General features: G+C 34.6%; 2 protein-coding genes across 2 annotated transcripts; both read left to right on the top strand.

The window, feature by feature from the left end:
• The first annotated feature begins 2,316 nt into the window (after positions 1-2,316).
• On the top strand, positions 2,317-6,186 carry LOC110614488 (transketolase, chloroplastic). Its single transcript, XM_021756036.1, has 7 exons — positions 2,317-3,042; positions 3,333-3,423; positions 3,515-3,620; positions 3,733-4,015; positions 4,202-4,350; positions 4,434-4,587; positions 4,909-6,186. The coding sequence occupies exons 1-7, from the start codon at positions 2,542-2,544 to the stop codon at positions 5,866-5,868; spliced, it is 2,244 nt and encodes a 747-aa protein (XP_021611728.1). The 5' UTR covers positions 2,317-2,541; the 3' UTR covers positions 5,869-6,186.
• Positions 6,187-8,848: 2,662 nt separating this feature from the next.
• Positions 8,849-15,917, top strand: LOC110615242 (3-phosphoshikimate 1-carboxyvinyltransferase 2). The gene is made up of 8 exons (XM_043956764.1): positions 8,849-9,405; positions 10,092-10,336; positions 11,046-11,196; positions 14,048-14,262; positions 14,340-14,457; positions 14,715-14,925; positions 15,378-15,439; positions 15,541-15,917. Exons 1-8 carry the CDS (start codon positions 9,058-9,060, stop codon positions 15,757-15,759), a joined length of 1,569 nt encoding a protein of 522 aa, XP_043812699.1. The 5' UTR covers positions 8,849-9,057; the 3' UTR covers positions 15,760-15,917.
• Positions 15,918-19,910: the final 3,993 nt, after the last annotated feature.

Below are 19,910 nucleotides of genomic sequence, written 5' to 3'. Positions count from 1 at the left end.
CTCCTTTTTTTTTTTCAAAACAAAAAAAAAAAAAAAAAAGAAAGAAAACATGTTTGTGTGCAATTGTTAACAAACGGCCAAGCCCTCCAACACTGAAACATGTTATGTCTGCGAGAATCTTATATTGGGTAGATAGCTTTTCTTTTTGAAAGAGAAAAATAAAAAATTTTCCTATTGGCAATTTAAAATCTTTCTACATTGGAGTTTTAAAGGCACTCAGAAGAGCATTTATTATCAGTTGCACTTCTCAGGGATTCAAGCTTATTAAAATCTGCATCTGCAAGATCATGGATGCTTCCACATCTCGCTTCGCCAAGGTTGTAAACTTGAATCTTTTGGGTGCCTTTCCAAATGACCATGATTTAAATTCGAAGGAACCCAACCTGGCTTCCCGTTCTTGCTGTGATTGCCATCCCTGCGGTAAAAATCATGCTGTAAACAATACATGGCTACCCATACATAGCTCTCTCTCTCTCTTTTTTTTTTCTTCACTATAGCATGGACTACAGACATAGACTTTTCATGAAAGTTGAAACCTTCTTTCCAGATTAAATTACATTTACTTTAACCATCAGGATTGTCATAGGCTGATTTCCTTTTGGCATTTCATTGTTGAGAGTGCAACTATTGTGCAATGAAAAGGTTTTCTTGTGAGACGCATTTAGAATTTGGAACATCATGATGTTGTTGTGTATTAAAAACTCTGTTAATTGGCTTTGGTTGATTTTAAAATTGTCGTTGGTGTATCATGTGGGTAATTAAAGAACATCAAATGCGCAGGGTTGATCCAATAACATGTACCCTCGTAATTTTCTGGTAACGTTGTAGCAGGTTTTGAGGTGGATGACTTGTTTAGATTCAGGGGCACATACTTCTTATTGTATTCACCATTCTACGAGTTAATGGTCATAGTTGGTGGCTTTGACTGATATCAATTTTGCCGCTTGAAATGTGGTTAGACACGGTTCACGGTAGATCTTTTAACTATTAATTTAGTATAGCAGACATTTTTATTTAATAAGGCTAGTTTAACCTGCTGGTTGAAACCATACTAATTTAATAGATTTAAATTTCAAATCTAAATAAGGGATAGTTTAAAAAAAAAAGAAAATTTATCGTCAATATATATAAAAAAATAAATATTTTCATTTATAAAATTGTCTTTTATTGAAAAAAATTAAAAATGATTAAATTTATGAGGAGTTAATATATATTTTGTTAGAAAGTTATAATAATAAAAAGAAGATGGATAATAAAATATAAAAGTTAGATTGACCCCTCATTTATACGTCAGCTTTTTTTAATACCCTCATTAAAAAAGGTGGGGAAAAGAAAGTTAGATTGACCCCTTGTGTGCAACAGTGGATCGGCCACTGTCTCCACTTGCCAATCTCCCAATTTAAGAATATAAGGATCATGATTTAGCTAACGGGGGTGTTTCAGGAGCGCGACTATGCCTTTTGAGTTCAAGGTTGAAACGAAAGTGTGGTTCTATTGCTACTGCTAATGCTATTTTTATTTTTCAAAAGGGATGTCACCTACCGGCCCCACAATACAAGCATTTCTGTTTTTTAAAATTGCAGCTGAACTAAATCTTCAAACAATTATTTTTTGTTAAAATAATAATATAATTGAAGAGCAGTATTAATGGGCTGCACATGCCCCTGATCGATTTAAATATAATTAATTCAACTCTCAGCAAGTTGATTTTGGCTTATTGCTGAATGATAAAGGCACCTTTCCCTAACCAAAAGTATTTTAACAAAATTTCCACAGGTAGCAAATTTCCCCTTTTTTTTTTTTTCAGAGAAGTTGCTGTTCTTCAAATCTTGACCATCCATCTACCAAATTATTTTCACTTCACCTTGCCAACAACCCCCACCTGACCACTGGCCCAACAAATTGTTTGGATGAAATTTGGTAGTATCAATTTTTAATTCAACCATTTAATATAAATTTCATTATATGTAATAATTTACAAATTAAATATTATATTAAAAAATTATGTATATGTTTTATTTAATTTATACAAATATAAATTTTCGTCGAAAGCTATTAAACTAAATCAAGAAATAACCCACTCATTCAAGATTAAGCAAAAGAAAACGAAAATCAACTGGCTTTTTTTATTCTTGTTGGCAAGGTTCATGGATTTGTTGATTTTGATTTTGAAAGATGGGTAATATGGAAATGGTAGAAGGATAAGTACGTGGCCGAAAAAAAAAAGAATCACATGGTCAAATAACGAAGCTAAAATGAAAAAATTGAAAAAGAAAACCGTAAATAAAATGAAAGGCAGAGCGTTTCCTTCATGCTACCCGTAGTTAACGGTCGAGATTGCTTTCTCTCTCAATCTAACGTTCAGCTCAGTTCACCTGTCACTTAGTGCAGGCGAAAAGATCAAGAATTCAAGATCAGGAGTTGTTGGAAGCCTTTCGACAAAAAATAGATAAAAGCCCAAAGCAGCTCATTCTCTCTTTCCAATCTCCATAAACAAAGCTAAGTGAAGAGCGGAGAGGGTCGCCGAAGGTGTCAAAAACAATGGCTTCCACTTCATCTCTGACTCTATCTCAGGCCCTCTTGGCTCCAGCCATCTCCCACCATGGCTCAGCCCAGTCTTCTGACCACCACCGCCTCTCTCTTTCTACACCTTCCCTCCCCTCCTTTTCTGGTCTCAAGTCCACCTCATCCATCCCGTTAGCCACTTCCTCTGTCCGCCGCCGCCTGGCCGCGCGCCAACAAATCCAGATCCGCGCAGCTGCAGTTGAGACCCTTGACGCCACCGCCGAGACTTCATTGGTTGAGAAATCTGTCAATACAATTAGATTTCTCGCTATTGATGCTGTTGAGAAGGCTAATTCAGGTCACCCCGGTCTGCCAATGGGTTGTGCTCCGATGGGTCATATTTTATACGATGAAATTATGAGATATAACCCGAAGAATCCTTATTGGTTCAATCGTGATCGCTTCGTCTTGTCTGCTGGCCACGGCTGTATGCTACAGTATGCTTTGCTTCATCTTGCTGGATACGATAGTGTCAAGGTTGGATCCCCCACCCTCTTTTAATCAACTTATTCATCACGAGTTGAGGCCTAATTCGCGTTAAAATGAGGAATGAATGTGGATTTCATTTTGCTAAAAAGAACCAGACAACTGGGTGAACACAAATAATGTTTTAACATATAGCTTCGTGTCGGTTGATATATGTTTGTCTTTTTGTTCATTCATTCTTTTTTTTTTTTATGATTATTCTTCTAAGTTCGTTTAATGGATCGTCAGTCCTGTTGAAGTTCATTTCTATTGAAATATTTCATTTTTGGTTAAATCTATAGGAAGACGACTTAAAGAGTTTCCGTCAATGGGGAAGCAGAACCCCTGGACACCCAGAGAACTTTGAGACACCTGGTGTTGAAGTCACGACTGGTTAGTTTCTGATTTCAATCGTTATCATCGTCCTCGATTGTTGTATTCTATATTTGTAGTCTCTCAAAAATTTTCATATTTTTCTTTGTAGGTCCTCTCGGACAGGGTATTGCCAATGCTGTTGGTTTGGCTCTTGCGGAGAAGCACTTGGCTGCTCGCTACAACAAACCGGACAATGAAATTGTTGATCACTACACGTATAAATAACTCTCTTGATCTTGTTACTCATTGTTGTTCTTCTGTCAAAAATATAAGTTAATTAACCATTGTTCCGTGTTGTTATATTTGTATATCTCTTCTTTTCTGTAGATATGTTATATTGGGAGACGGGTGTCAAATGGAGGGAATTGCAAATGAAGTTTGTTCCCTTGCTGGGCACTGGGGACTAGGAAAGCTGATAGCTTTCTATGATGATAACCACATCTCCATTGATGGTGACACAGCAATTGCATTCACCGAAAGTGTAGATAAACGTTTTGAGGGTCTTGGATGGCACGTTATCTGGGTGAAGAATGGAAACACTGGATATGATGAAATTCGTGCTGCCATCAAGGAGGCCAAGGCTGTGAAAGACAAACCCACTTTGATCAAGGTTGGACAATCCCTTTCTCATGATGTGTTTCAGAGTTATGTGGAAAAATGAACTTCTTGTAAATTCAATCAGTAGAAATTCCTCCAATGAGGCACTAGCAGAATAATGCAGTGGCATGTTTGAAGTCATAGTACAGTTACTGTAACTGCATTTAGTTATTGATGAACTAATGTCTTTCTATGACAGGTCACTACAACCATTGGTTATGGGTCTCCAAACAAGGCAAACTCTTACAGTGTGCACGGTAGTGCACTGGGTGCCAAGGAAGTTGATGCTACTAGGAAGAACCTTGGTTGGCCATATGAGCCTTTCCACGTTCCAGAGGATGTTAAGAAGTAAGCAAATTTGGACAAGGGTTCTATCCATTTCCTGCTAACAAAGATTGATTGACATCCATCACTTTCTGGCTTTTCCTTAGGCATTGGAGTCGCCATGTTCCAGAGGGTGCTGCTTTTGAAGCTGAATGGAATGCAAAGTTTGCCGAGTATGAGAAGAAGTACAAGGAGGAAGCTGCAGAATTGAAGTCTATCATCACTGGTGAACTGCCTGCTGGTTGGGAGAAGGCTCTTCCAGTGAGTAGAGCTTTAATCATCTGCACAGTTCTTGATTATATCTATGATCTCTTGAGTGATTTTCAATATCTAAACATTTACATTACTGTTTATTTTAGCAAGCATTCTATGCATTTGATACTGTGTCAACAATTTTAATGCCTCAAATTTAACTGTTGGTTTATGTTTTCCTTCTCTATTCAATTAAGGAGAAGTGGATTTAACATCTTCATGTCCCATTTGCATTATACAAGATAAATCACTGTTTAGAACTATGATATGGTGTTAACATTGGATTTTTGGTCTAGAAAATCTTTTAATAGTTTTATTGTAATCTACCAGACATACACTCCAGACAGCCCAGCAGAGGCAACCAGAAATCTCTCCCAGACAAACCTAAATGCGCTTGCAAAAGTACTCCCTGGACTTCTTGGTGGCAGTGCAGACCTTGCCTCTTCCAACATGACCTTGTTGAAAATGTTTGGGGACTTCCAAAAGGACACCCCTGAAGAACGTAATGTCCGGTTTGGTGTCAGGGAGCATGGAATGGGAGCCATCTGCAATGGTATTGCACTACACAGCCCTGGTCTGATCCCATATTGTGCAACTTTCTTTGTTTTCACTGATTACATGAGGGCTGCTATAAGGATATCTGCTTTGTGCGAGGCTGGAGTCATATATGTTATGACCCATGATTCAATTGGTCTGGGAGAAGATGGGCCAACTCATCAGCCAATTGAGCACTTGGCAAGCTTCCGTGCAATGCCTAATATTTTGATGCTACGCCCAGCTGATGGAAATGAAACTGCTGGTGCTTACAAGGTTGCTGTCCTCAACAGGAAGAGACCCTCTATCCTTGCACTCTCTAGGCAAAAGCTGCCAAATCTTGCTGGAACTTCTATTGAGGGAGTTGAAAAGGGTGGATATATTATTTCAGATAATTCTTCCGGAAACAAGCCTGACGTCATTTTGATTGGAACTGGTTCTGAGTTGGAAATCGCTGCTAAGGCTGCTGAGGAACTTAGAAAGGGGGGCAAGGCTGTAAGAGTTGTCTCCTTTGTTTCATGGGAACTTTTTGATGAACAATCAGATGCCTACAAGGAAAGTGTTCTGCCAGAAGCTGTATCAGCTAGGGTTAGCATTGAAGCTGGATCAACATTTGGATGGCAGAAGATTGTTGGAGCCAAAGGCAAGGCTATTGGAATTGATCGATTTGGGGCCAGTGCACCAGCTGGTAAGATATACAAGGAGTTTGGCATTACTGTAGAGGCTGTTATTGCTGCAGCCAAAGAAGCTAGTTAGGCTGGATGAAAACTTTTTATTTGGAATTTGGGGTTTGGGTTGTTGAATACAATGAAGAGGCCATTTCTGGGATTGTTATTCCATGACATGGTTATCTTAGTCTCAATAAAACAGAAAAAAAGGGTTAGATTTTGTTCTGTTGCTTACAAGTGACAAATGAGCAACGTAGTCCGGATTAGGAGAGTTGGATTATGAACATTGTTGACTTTGTAACAACTCCTTGGATCTATTTTGAATTTTGTGATGTGCTGTGATTTTGAATTTGTAACAACTCTTGGATCTATTTTCAATTTTGTGATGTGCTGTGATTTACTTGTAGTGAGGTTGACAATTATTTATTACTGCATTTTAATTTTTGGCAGAGGCAGAATCAAAGAAAACTGTAGCTTAAAGCCTTTAAGCCTTGATGATTGAGCTTTTTCTGTTGGGTCAGTGAGCAATTTTTACATTTAAGTTGCTCGCTGCCAACCACAAAATACTATGAAAGTGATGGTTGATTCTTAGATTAGGCGTAGAAAGCACTGGCCAATAATTCACAATCCATTGGATCGGAGGAAACTCGGCAAATCCAATCTAATCTATATAATTTACAGAATGGACCCACGGAATTGTGTCAGTGAATGCTAATGAGTGTTATTGTTATCTGGTTGGGACGGAGAAAGATTGACCTATTTCAAAAGTTGTGGTTGTTGGAACTCGTATTCTCAGCCACCTATCCTATCCTCATTGTCCTCTTTCCACTTGCCAGCATTCCCACCGCCACCACCAGTGGCACTGGGATGCGGGGAAATGGATGTTCTTAATTGCTTTTATTTTTATTTTTATTTTTATTTTTTGAAAAAATCTTATGATAAAAATATATTAGGCTTGCTTTTTGAGTTAATTTTTAATAATCTACATTAATATCTTGTACCTTTTTAAATAATAATTTCGGCAAAACCAGATATAATAAAATCTCTCATAGAAAATCTATTTTTGTGATACAGACTCACCAACGAATTTTTTAGGCATATCCGACGAAGTGTAAGTGGCATATTCTGTATAGGGTAATACACTGTTCATTCAAATTCGAAAATGATATTTTTCCAATAAAATATCACAATTCCCTTAATTTTGATGATTTATTATGTTCAAATTATGCTGCGGTTTTCCATCCTATTTCCATTTTATGGCTGTGTAAATTTGATTTTATCCAAGAAATCCATTTTAAATCAAATAGATACATTATTAAATTTTTTGTTGAATTAATTAAAATGTATATAATTAGTGTATAAATTTAATCAATTTTAAAATGTATATCATTAATGTATAAATTAATTAAAATAAATTTAAATATTATGTTCATTAATCAAATTTTAATTGAAGTGATTTTCCCAAGCAACTTCTCGTTGTCCTACCGTGACGATAGGCTAAGCTTGGTCCATCACTGTCAACCGAGGTGTTATTATATACTATACATCAAATGGAGGCCCGAAAGTAGTGAAGCCCAGTCTACGCTATAGTCCGTTTTCTTCCTCGTCATAATATTCAATTTGATTAAGAAAATGGTTCTAATAACGTCAATTTTTGAAAACTTTGGTGGATTCACCAACTTCATTGATGTCCAAAATGCCAATTTACATGACCTGAACCGAGCGGTTTGAATAAACGGGTTGAATTTGAACCTAGCCATAGCAGGAAGTTCACAAGATAAGGAATCAAATGATCGAGACATTGGACGCATGATTCGGTTTTTAAAATCTTACTAAATCAGCGTTATCATTAAAGGGTTTAAATCACAACTACACGTGCTATTCATTTTTTTATATTCAGTTATCATATCTTTATCATCCATTTAACATGAAGTGTAGATTGCTATTAATATTTTATCAAACTTTAATTATTTTATTTTATTTTAAATTTAATTAAAATATTTTTATATTTATAATAACATATAAATTTATATGAGTCTTTCAAAATCAAAACACTTATACACTATTATTGTAATCTAAACAATCACCATAGACTTGAGTCATATTGTGATCAAATTAAAAAAATTAATTTAGAAATTGAGTTCTATTTTTTATTTATTTTAATTTATTTTTTAATTTTAAAAATTTTAATTATTTTTATTTAGTTTGATTTTAATAAAAAAATAAAAACCGAACTAATTAGTTATAATAATATATTATTTTTAATAATATAAAAAAATAGATTATAATGAAAGTTAAAATATTTTAATTAAATTTTAAAATATTAAAAATAAAAAATTTATTAAAAAATCAAATCAAATCGAATTAAATTAAATTAAATTAAATTAATTTAATTTTTTTAATTTTAAATTAAACTGAATATCAGAAAAACTAATCTAATCCATAACAATATACCGAAAAATATAACATTAACAAACGGTCACTTAAATCAAAATACTAAAAAGTAAAAAGCACAATAAATCACTAGAAGGAAAATGTTTTATAATATATCATTTTAATTATTATAATTTTAACCATTCATAATATTTAAATCTCTTCAATTAAAATTAATAAAACAAGTATAATAGTATATTATTTATGAATATAAATTTAATAGAAAGCAAAGAGTGGAAATACATTAATTAAGTTTATAAAAAGTAGATAATAAATTGTCATTTATTTTATGAAAACTATTTTTTAAGGAAATATTTCTCTTTACTTTTTAATATTTGATATTTTGAGAAAATTATTAATAATTTTTAAATTAAAAATTTATTTTTAAATAAAAGAAATTTAAAAAATAACTTTCTTATTTATTTTCTGGTATTTGACAATATAGTAAATTTTATTACATAAATTCATTAATATTTTTATTTTTTAAATTAAAAAAAGCCTGAGTTATTTTTTTTTAAAAAAATTTATATGCATTTTTTAAAAAAAAAATAAAACCAAACTTGATAAATCTACAAGGTGCAAGCGACGATAGCAAAAATCGAATTATATCTTTAAAAAAAAAAGGGGCAAAAATCGCAACCTGAAAATCAAACCTCTTCCCCAGCAGACAAGGTTGGCTGGTGATTGGTGAATGCCCCACTTACAACAAACTACACAAAGCGCTGTTACACCTACCGCTGCCTCCATATCTTTTTCTTCACAGTAGCTTTTCGAAAAAGAAAGTAAAATCTTCAGAGAAAAGGTAGAGAAAGAGCGGTAGGAGAATCTTGTAGACGCAGAAGAAATGGCCCAAGTGAGCAAAATCTGCAATGGGGCTCTAAATAATTGTAGTCTCCCCAATCTCTCGAAACCCCAAAGACCCAAATACTTATCTTCAATTTCATTTAGATCACAACTTCAGGGGTCTTCACTTTCATGGGCTTTAAAGCAGTGTCAAAGGAAGGCTGACTATGAAGTTGGTACAGTTAAGATGATCCCTGTTAGAGTTTCAGCTTCAGTAGCCGCAGCGGAGAAGCCTTCAACAGCACCAGAGATAGTCTTGCAACCCATTAAAGAAATCTCCGGTACCGTCAACTTGCCGGGTTCCAAGTCTCTATCCAATCGGATTCTCCTTCTCGCAGCTCTTTCTGAGGTACAAATGATTATGAGTTTGTAGGCAATTGCAATTTGTGCCCGTTTGAATTGTAGTCTGAGCTAATTCATCCATTTTCCTTTTCAATTCTGAAGAAATCAGGAAAGGGGAAGCTTTTTCTAAAAAAATAAGACTCTTACACAATTAAATTGATCGTCCTGGTTGCATTTTGCGATGCGAGCTTAATAGAATTTGAAGAATGGAGTTTCGGTAGTTGAAAATAATATATAGTTGGTGCATTTTATTTGAGACTGAATTCCTGTTTTTCTGTTTACATTTATAGCTTGGAGGGATTGTAATGGTGGATTGTTCCTGTCACGATTATGATTCGAGTTTGTTATGTATTCGTACCTGGACATCATATTATTAGCTGCTCGATAAACTAAGGGGGCAAAAATTATTTTTATGGTGCTTATAAATTTTTGTATGTAGTGTCTAAAGAGAATGTATGAGCTGGAGTAATTTGACGCAAAAATTTAAAAAAGAAGCAAATTTGACTTTAGAACCTCTAACTGGATTTTACTTTCTAATGTTTATCCACTTGTTTCCAGGAAGATTTTCTCAGAGTTGCTTATGTTATTGAAGAATAAGTGGCTTCAATTTTTGGCTTTTCTAACTTCAGTTCAAACAAATGAGAGTCCCTTGAGTGATCATTGATTGTCTTTGTGACTTTGTCTATCATTCAGGGTATAACTGTTGTTGACAACTTGCTGAACAGTGATGATGTTCGTTACATGCTTGGTGCACTGAGAACGCTTGGGTTGCATGTGGAAGACAATAGTGAACTCAAACAAGCCATTGTGGAAGGTTGTGGCGGTCATTTTCCAGTGGGTAAAGAATCAAAAGATGACCTTGAACTTTTCCTTGGAAATGCAGGAACAGCAATGCGTCCATTGACTGCTGCTGTTACGGCAGCAGGTGGAAATTCAAGGTCTCCCTTATCTTGCTTTCCTTTACTTCCTGTTTTATCTTGCTCCTGTTACACCCTGTTAATGTTGCCTTTTAACAAATTAATGTGGGAAAATTCAACTCCTACCTTGCTTCGAGTATTAATGGAATTGCTCGTTCAGAACTCATAAGTTGGGTTGGGGCCAACTATATGCGAAGTTGCAAACTGAAGTTGTATGTGGCCCTAATGTCTATCACCAAGCTTTCTAATCTCTCTCTGTGAGCCCTATTTGGCATGGTCTAAAATTGACAAGGATGGATTTCCCCACCCCATGATACCTGCATCTCCATCTTGATGGGATGCAGACCTGACACCTCCAGGTTAGAAGTTTGAAACATAAATAAATTGTCTCGCTGGGACAATATGAATATTATTTTGGCAGAGGTTCCATCTTATATGATATTCTCTGTGACACGTTTGGAGTAAGTGTCAATTTAGGATTCTCATAGGTGGCGAGCCCAGTAGGACATTTTTTAAAACTTCTCCAACCTGATTGTACGTGTGAACATTGTTTGGATCCTTGGCCCACTGTTTAATTATATTTTTTCCATTGAATGCAACAATCAATTGACACCCGCTTTTACATAGTAGGATTCTTTCTATATGGTGTCATCTGCCTCCTGCGCCCTTTAGTTTCAATGTATCCTTTTCTCTTCCTGTCTATTTGATTTAACTATTCAAAATATTTCAGCTACATACTTGATGGGGTCCCACGAATGCGAGAGAGACCAATTGGAGATTTGGTTGCTGGTCTTAAGCAGCTTGGTGCAGATGTTGAATGTTCTCCTACTAACTGCCCCCCAGTTCGTGTAAATGGAAAGGGAGGCCTTCCTGGGGGGAAGGTCTGATTGCTATCACTTATACATTAATATTTTGTTGAACATGTTTGATAACTTGTCATGCCTGTATCTTCTGGCAATATGTAATGCTGCAATCTCTATTATAATAATTAGAAGGTAGCTTTAAGTTCTGTATCAGCATGCTGTGGATGTAGAAGGGGCGGAGATACACTATGTCTTTATAACTTTAAACTCTACTGCTGATCATGTCTACATAGAGGAAATAATTAAAAAAAGTTGTAATTTATGCTGACAGCTGGTGCCTGCTATTTATTAATGGTCAGAATCATTTAAAATGGTCTTACTGAGGAGAAAATTAGGTAAGCTAGATGCATTTACCTTTTTTATTTAAGAAGAATAGTTTGAGTTTGAAACATCTTTCAATTTGTTAATTATTTCCCATATGTTTAGTAAAGGCACTCGTGTTGTTCAGCTGTCATGTCATGAATTCCTTGCATATTTTTAAAGATTAAAAAAAAAACCTGTTAGCTCCAATGTTTTGCTTATATCAGGCAATGCAATTTGTTTTCCTGTTTAGTTCATTTCTCATTTCCTTCTTGAAGGGTAATATGTTGAACTTATCATCTTATTTCTATGACAACCGTTGAGAATCGAACAATCACACAATCTAAAAATAAGCATGAAAAGAAATTAACACTCTCAACGGACAATCACACAATCTAAAAATAAGCACGAAAAGAAATTAATACAGATTTAACGTGGTTCACTAATTTGGCTATGTCCAGGACGGCTAGAGTTTTCTTATTTCTTTATGAGTTTTTGGAACCGAATACCCTAAGAGAATATTACATATTTATATGTCAGGAAAAATATAAAAAGACAAAATAGTCCTAAAAAAATTCACTTTGGGAGCTCCCGCCTCCCACACTCCCCGACCAACTTAGCGCGGAGTTGGATTCGCGACAGTAGGACATGGCGTATAGTCCATAATATATTATTAGTCTCCATATTTTAACAATTCTTCCACTTGGAGACTAATCCAGTCAACCCAGTCATTTTCATTCTCCATGCCAATGTATTCAACAAAAACACCTAATTGCAAATAGCTTTCATACTACTGTAAAAGTCCAATTGAGACCTTGCACAACCCCAGCTTTCCAGCATCAACACCTTTGGTCAATATGTCTAGTCAATATGTCTGCTGGATCCTTAGTACCTTCAATTTTTTTTTAAACACGTCTCACCTTCTTCCACCAGACTACGAGTAAAATGGTACCTGCATCGGATGTGTTTTGTTTTGAAGTGATACACTAAATTCTTCACTAACTGTATGACACTCTGACTATCAATAAAAAAAATCTTGTTAAGCTGCTTCTTGCTCAATTCTTCCAAGTAATCGGTCAATCATATCATTTCCTTACCAGCTTCAACAATTGCAACATATTCAGCCTTTGTAGATGACATAGAGACACATTTCTGAAGTTTAGACATCCAACTCACCGTTGTCCCATCTATAGTGTAGACATACCTAGATGTGTTTTTCCTTGTATCCATATCTCTACTAAGATCGGCATCAACAAAACCTTCTAATATTACCTTGCCATTCTCATAACAAAGTGATGTACTAGCTGTTCCTTTCAAATATCTCAGAGACCACTTCACAGCTTTCCAATACTCTTTACCTGGATCTGATATATATTTGCTCACAGCTCCCACTACATGTGCTATATCAGGTCTGGTGCAGACCATAGCATACATCAAACTCCCAACTGCAGAAGCATAAGGTACTTTTGCCATGTGATCACGCTCCATAGTTGTCTTGGGTGATTGCTCATTTGACAATTTGAGATGGCTAGCCAAAGGCGTGCTCCTGGACTTAGTATCATCAATTTTGAACCTGGACAACACCTTCTGAATGTATTGCTCCTGAGATAAATTTAGAATTCCAGCAGACCTGTCCCGGAAAAGCCTCATCCCTAAGAATATGCTTTGCTGCATCCAAATCTTTTATCTCAAACTCTAATGACAGTCTCCCCTTTTGAGTTCGATCGACCATGTTTACCATGCCCACCTTTCACCTTACTCCTGCCTCTACCCTCGACACTAAGTGGATCTACGTGAACTGCTAATTGCGAAAACAATAGTATCCCACGACTCAGGTAGAGAGGATAACAAAATTAGATTTCTTATCTCATCATCAAAATTAATCTTGAGAGAGCTTAATTGACTGATTATCATATTAAATTCGTTAATATGATCCGAGATAGATTCACTTTTAGACATCTCCAAATTAATCAAACAATGCATCAGATATATTTTGTTAATGGTTGACGGTTTCTCATATATGTTCGCTAGACCTGTCAACAATCGTACAGTTGTTGTCTCCTTAACGATATTGAAGGCACCGTTTCTCGCCAACGTCAAATGGATCAACCCTAGTGCCTTTCAATCCTTCAAATCCCAAACCTCCTGTTTCATAGTTTCTGGCTTCTCTCCTGACAAGGGTTCATGGAGGTTATTCTGATACAGGTAATCTTCAATCTGCATCTTTCAGAAACCAAAATCTATTCCATCGAATTTCTCAATTCGAATCTTCGGGCTTTCCATTGTCTTTTCAGATTGTTGTGATACAAACCAAAAGCTCTGATACCAGTTGTTAAGAATCGAACAGTCACACAATGTAAAAATAAGCACGAAAAGAAATTAACACATAAATTTAACGTGGTTCACCAATTTAGTTACTTCCACGGCTACTAAGTTTTTTTATTTCTCTGAGTTTTTGAAACCGAATACGCTAGGAGAATATATTATTAGGCTCCATATCTCAACAATAACTTCATTTTTAACGAAATTCATCATTTTTAGTCATCATTTCCTATACCTTCTTTTTCAGGTTAAGCTCTCTGGTTCAATTAGCAGTCAATACTTGACTGCTTTGCTCATGGCAGCTCCTTTGGCTCTTGGAGATGTAGAAATTGAGATTATTGATAAATTGATATCCATTCCTTATGTTGATATGACTTTGAAGTTAATGGAACGATTCGGAGTCACTGCAGAACACAGTGGTAGCTGGGATCGTTTCTTCATTCGTGGGGGTCAAAAGTACAAGTATGTTTTTTTCAATATAGATCTGCAAGCTTTTTACTGTTGTTTGACTGAAATTAACAACCTGAAAAATCAATTAGATCTCCTGGAAAAGCTTTTGTTGAAGGTGATGCTTCGAGTGCCAGTTATTTCCTGGCTGGTGCAGCAATCACTGGTGGAACCATCACTGTTGAAGGTTGTGGAACAAGTAGTTTGCAGGTATTTCACTCATTAATATACTGTCTTACTGCTTCCTATAATCTTAAAATGGCTTGTGGAAGTGCTTATTGTATCCATTGCTTTTTGATGTTTGAAAATTTCGTCAAAATTTTCTCAACATACACATGTATATATGATGTCTTCTCCATGGCTCCCTACTGTCTAATATTTCCTAGGAGGAAGTTTGCAACATAATTGTATGCATTTACACTTACCAAACCAACTTGCTTAGTTTCCTTATCTTTATGAAAATCAAGGGGGATGTAAGGTTTGCTGAAGTGCTTGACAAAATGGGAGCAAAAGTCACCTGGACAGAGAACAGTGTTACTGTGACTGGACCACCACGCAATTCTCCTATTAAAAAGCACTTGCGAGCTATTGATGTCAACATGAACAAAATGCCAGATGTTGCTATGACATTGGCCGTGGTTGCACTTTTTGCTGATGGCCCTACTGCCATAAGAGACGGTATAATTTGTCCTTCAAACTTTGTGAATACCAGTCATATTCTTTCAATAAAATGATCATGCAGTACATAAACAATGAACTGGTGATTATTATTTGGTGGATCATAGAACAGCTTTGGCTTCTATTCATGGAAGATGGCAATGAATGTAACCCAATTCTAAATCATTGAAATCCCATTTCTTGGGTCCGGACTTCTTGATTAATACAAAATGGTAGTGGCTAAAAGTAGGAAGCTTCAGCTCATGGAGGATGAAGTTTCTGAAGGAAAAAATGGTGGCTGTTTCTTTTCTTTATCTAATAACAGCTAGAACTTCCATATTTGACCTTCGGTGGATATTTAAGATCTAAAACATTGTTATCTTTTCATCTGAATCAAATCATCAGCAGGTTTCACATATGTTTCCTTGTAACTTGTATGCCAATGCCAATCTCTTGATTTCTCTTATTTCCAGTGGCCAGTTGGAGAGTTAAAGAAACAGAACGGATGATTGCAATTTGCACAGAGCTCAGGAAGGTCAGTTTCTGGCAGTTCTTAAACTCATCTGAATTTCATGCAAACAAAAGGTGGTTTATATTTTTTTCTTATATAAATGACATTTGGGCTGCAAATTTCAGCTCGGAGCAAATGTTGAAGAGGGACCAGACTACTGTTTGATCACTCCACCTGAGAAACTGAACATCACAGAGATTGACACTTATGATGATCACAGAATGGCCATGGCGTTCTCCCTTGCTGCCTGCGGGGATGTTCCAGTCACAATCAAGGACCCTGGTTGCACAAGAAAAACTTTTCCAGACTACTTTGAGGTCCTTGAGAGGTTCACTAAGCATTGAGCCACACTTCAACAGTCACAATTAATAATAGAGAGATAGGTTTACCAGCAGTGTCACTGCAACTATGATGAAGCAACCTATATGTAATAATTTTCCCCACCTGATTGCCCATTGTAATCTTTGATAATTTATGCGAGGTGATGTTTGTTAGTGTCCCAGCCAAATTGTCCCCAGGTGACTCGAAGTTACGTATAGGTTATCCAGTGAATGCTTGGGGTTTAGCGAATACTTCATTGGTTTCTGGAACGAGACAATCGAAATTGGAAACACAGTCGACCACTCGGTCATAAAATGATTTGATAGTGAAAGCATTATTTAAAGTGATTTGATAGTGGATCATAAAATGTTAACTTAGCTAACCGTTGATAATTATTAAAACAATTAGTAGTTGAAAGTACATAGAATCATATAGTTCCGGGCCTAGTTGCATCGGCCAATATATATAAAATATAAATAAGGGAAGTAATTATTCAGAGGTGCAGACGTTGTGCATTATATTTGTAACAGCTTGTGAGATGGGTTGGAGGTTGGAGGTGGCTCCGGGAGATTTATTTCTTTGCTTTTTCTTCAAAATGTAAACTAATGAACAAGTGTTTGGGGAGGAAAAGGAGTACAAGGGACTGTCAGGACTCAGCTATCTACCCATTGAATATACCGAAATTGGAGCATTACCTTTAAGAACATCGCCTCAATAGTCTAATATTATACTAATTCAGACGTGGCTTTAAAACTTACTACATCTCGTTTTTAATCCCCCCAGATAAAACCCATTGATAGTTAATAGTTAGGCTACACTATATTTTTTTGATAAATTTTTGGGCGAATTTTCAATTTTAATCTTTTTTTTTTTAATTTTAATCAAAATTGATAAGTTTTATTATAATTTTAGTGGTGAAATTGAAAACAAAAAATATTAATATGGCCGCTCAGTCGGCAAAGAAAATAATTTTTTGATGTGCAATCTACATAAACCATACATTTTAACGATTATTACGTGAAGGATTAATTAAAATATATAGTTTACTTTTTGATAATGTGAGTCTCATATTAGAAAATTATTTTCTTTATTGACTAAGCGGTCATGTCAGCTTTTTTTTCTTCTCAATTTCCTGTCTAACTAAAATTGTAACAAAACCTTTCAATTTTTCTAAAATTGACAAAAACAAAAACAGACTAAAATTAAAAATTCATATAAAGATTTAGCTAAAACGTATAGTTTACCCTAACAGTTACACATATACAATATAAAGCTTTGAAAAATATGACATATTCATAAGAAAAGAAATATACTTTGTATCTTATATTTGTTCTACAATTTACTTCAATCCTTGCAAATTGAGCAAAAGCATGATGGAAAAGCAAGAAATCTGCAATTTTTGCTCTTTACCCATTTTTAAAATGGAAATACAATAAAAATCCTGGACAAACAAGAAAATCATTATTATATGATCAAAGGCTTCTTATCAGTATCGAATTCATTTTGAAAACTGAGATTTTTGAGTTTTGAGTTACATTTGAAGTTAATTATATAGGTAAAAATCATCAACAATACATGAATAAAAGATTACTTGATCATATTCAAGGAATCAGCACTAATGCTAGAACATGATTTATAGGAGCACTATTAGCTAAATGTTAAATAATATGGGAAAATTATGCAACATAAAACTTTACGGCCGTTGGAATTAAATTAATTAAAGAATTTTAAATTTTTGAAAAAGTTGCCCAATTCAATTTGTTTGGTTGTCAATTTTTTTTTTTCTAACTTCTCCAAAATTTAAAGAAGTTAGTTTCTTGAAGTGAAGAAAGTAACTTACTTACCTAAATTACTCCCTATAAAATTACTTCCCAGAAAATAGAGTATTTGAACTAAATAAAATCTACGTATTTTTTTTAGTATTACTCTTTTTAATATACAGTGATGATGAACTTTTTGAGTGTGTTGACAATTTTTTCTTATTTATTTATTTTGGTGTTTGTGATACTACAAAAATTTTGACATTCGGTGCTACCCAACATAAATTGCAATCTAAGATATCAATGAGGATTTCACTGGAAAGGTGCTTTTGCCTTCATTTTAAGTTTGTGTTCTATTTTTTCCTTTTAATTTTCACTAAAATGTTAAGACTCTCTTTCTTATCGTCTATACTTTATCTTTTTTCCATCTCTCCCAGCTCTGTAAACAGACAAGGTTGGGTGATATACATAGTTACTGCTAGGCCTCAAAGCTCAACTATGGAATAGTATTATCATGGAGCATAATTACACCTAAATGGCATCAAAACCCACCAATACATAATCATTATTGAATTCTTCTAGCAGCAGAGCAGGAAAGACAAGAGCCAATCAAAGATCACACAGCAAGTCATTCTGTCATTTTGTCATACACTTATAGTGCCAAAATTATTTTAAAAATAAAGAAATAAAAGCAATCCCAGTTCACACAAATAATTATGATTAGCATGAATTGGAACTCATTTACTTTCTTATGATGCAAGCAAAGAAATAAGACTATATTATGCATGTTGCCTTTTGGCTATCAAGTGGTTTAGGAGGTTATGAGATCTAAAGATGAATTAACACTACACCAGTGTACTACTGAAACCAAGTGATTAATGGGTTGTCTTAAGTTTGTACCTAAACCCTAATGAATCCTCATCATGAATCTCAAAACCAGTGAGAAAATTAATAGTTCCAATCCCCAAAAATCTCACACATTTTAATGGGCTTTTTTGCAAAATAGAGGTAAAAAGAAATTATTTTTTAAACCTGGTCCGCAAGAAAAAATTTTTCGGATCAGGATAAATCAGCCATCTACCGCATTTTATAAGTGCGGTAGACGATTAATATAAAAAATAAAATTTTTTAAATAAAAAAAATTCTACCGCACTCGGTAGAATTTTATTTAAATTTATTTTTAAAAATTAAAATTCTACCGCAAATTAAAAGTACGGTAGAATGGTATACAAATCCCAACTTTTAAAACATGATTGAAATTAAATTATGTAATTTTCAATAACCGAATCAATTTCTCAATTTTTGTATTACCGCACTTGTAAAGTAGGGTAATACTAGGGTTTGTTATTATATATCTTATATTAAATTTATTTATTTATATATATATGAAATCAATAGATAATTATAAAAATTATATTAATATTAATTATTTAATATAATTATAATTTAATATAATAATAATCATATATAAATTTCTTTTAATAATTAAAATTATATATATAACATTATAATTATATTTATTTAAATATAATATCATAATTATATTTATTTTAAAAATAATATCATATATTTTATATTTATTTATAGAATTTATTATTTTTATTAGAATTATATTTATAAATAAATAAATAAATATTTATAAATCGTAAAAATTTAAAAAAATACATATAAATAATGAAAATTATGAAATGTAATAAAAATAAAACAATATAATTACAAATGATAAAATAAAAAAATAATGCTAATGATGTCCCAAATGTCCTCCTGTGTCACATAGACGTCTCCTTTGTTCATGTTGACGTCGAGTTCTATATGGCCGGCGGTCACCATTTGTACCCTCACAGCAGCAGGATTAATATTAAGATCAGGAGCCACCGAACTCGGATCTTGTATTGCAATATAATGCGATGGTAAATAGATATCATCAGATGCAAAAGTGGAGTACTGTTGCCCCGATGTGTACTGTATAAAATTGCCAGAGAATGGTTGTGTGCCTAAACTAGATGAAGGAATATCCACAGAATGTCTAGCCGAAAATATATTAATGGAGCTACTATGTCGTGCAAAAGTATCAAAAGTACTACCTATCGGGGTCTGCATCTGAAATGGATTATCTTGAATACGAACCTGCTGGAAGGACCACTGTGTTGGGTTTATATGAGATGGTGGCATATAACTATCATGTGTCCTCGTAGTATATTGTGATCCACCTTCTTGTGGAACACTAGGTCCTGCTGAAGACTGTCCAACCTCACCAAATGATCGATGAGTGTGGAATGAAACGGGTGCCGGAATGATGACATTTGCCGGGACAGTGGTATGTATATCAGCATCAACTTCTTGGCGAGAGCTACTCTACGCCTAGGCCTCCTCGGCGGGTCAACAGGCTCTTCAGGGTCATCTGGCATAGGTTG

This window comes from Manihot esculenta, chromosome 5, assembly GCF_001659605.2.
Source record: "Manihot esculenta cultivar AM560-2 chromosome 5, M.esculenta_v8, whole genome shotgun sequence".
Classification (NCBI taxonomy): Eukaryota; Viridiplantae; Streptophyta; class Magnoliopsida; order Malpighiales; family Euphorbiaceae; genus Manihot; species Manihot esculenta.
The sequence above is the reverse complement of the archived record's forward strand: the minus strand, read 5'-3'. Positions and strand labels throughout refer to the sequence as shown.

Excerpts from the sequence above, each read along its gene's own strand:
- LOC110614488 (XM_021756036.1), top strand. The coding sequence starts at position 2,542 with ATGGCTTCCACTTCATCTCTGACTCTATCTCAGGCCCTCTTGGCTCCA. Across the intron at positions 3,043-3,332 it reads CTGGATACGATAGTGTCAAG|GAAGACGACTTAAAGAGTTT; the intron begins GTTGGATCCCCC and ends TTAAATCTATAG. Across the intron at positions 3,621-3,732 it reads GAAATTGTTGATCACTACAC|ATATGTTATATTGGGAGACG; the intron begins GTATAAATAACT and ends TCTTTTCTGTAG.
- LOC110615242 (XM_043956764.1), top strand. The coding sequence starts at position 9,058 with ATGGCCCAAGTGAGCAAAATCTGCAATGGGGCTCTAAATAATTGTAGT. Across the intron at positions 9,406-10,091 it reads TTCTCGCAGCTCTTTCTGAG|GGTATAACTGTTGTTGACAA; the intron begins GTACAAATGATT and ends TCTATCATTCAG. Across the intron at positions 11,197-14,047 it reads GAGGCCTTCCTGGGGGGAAG|GTTAAGCTCTCTGGTTCAAT; the intron begins GTCTGATTGCTA and ends CTTCTTTTTCAG.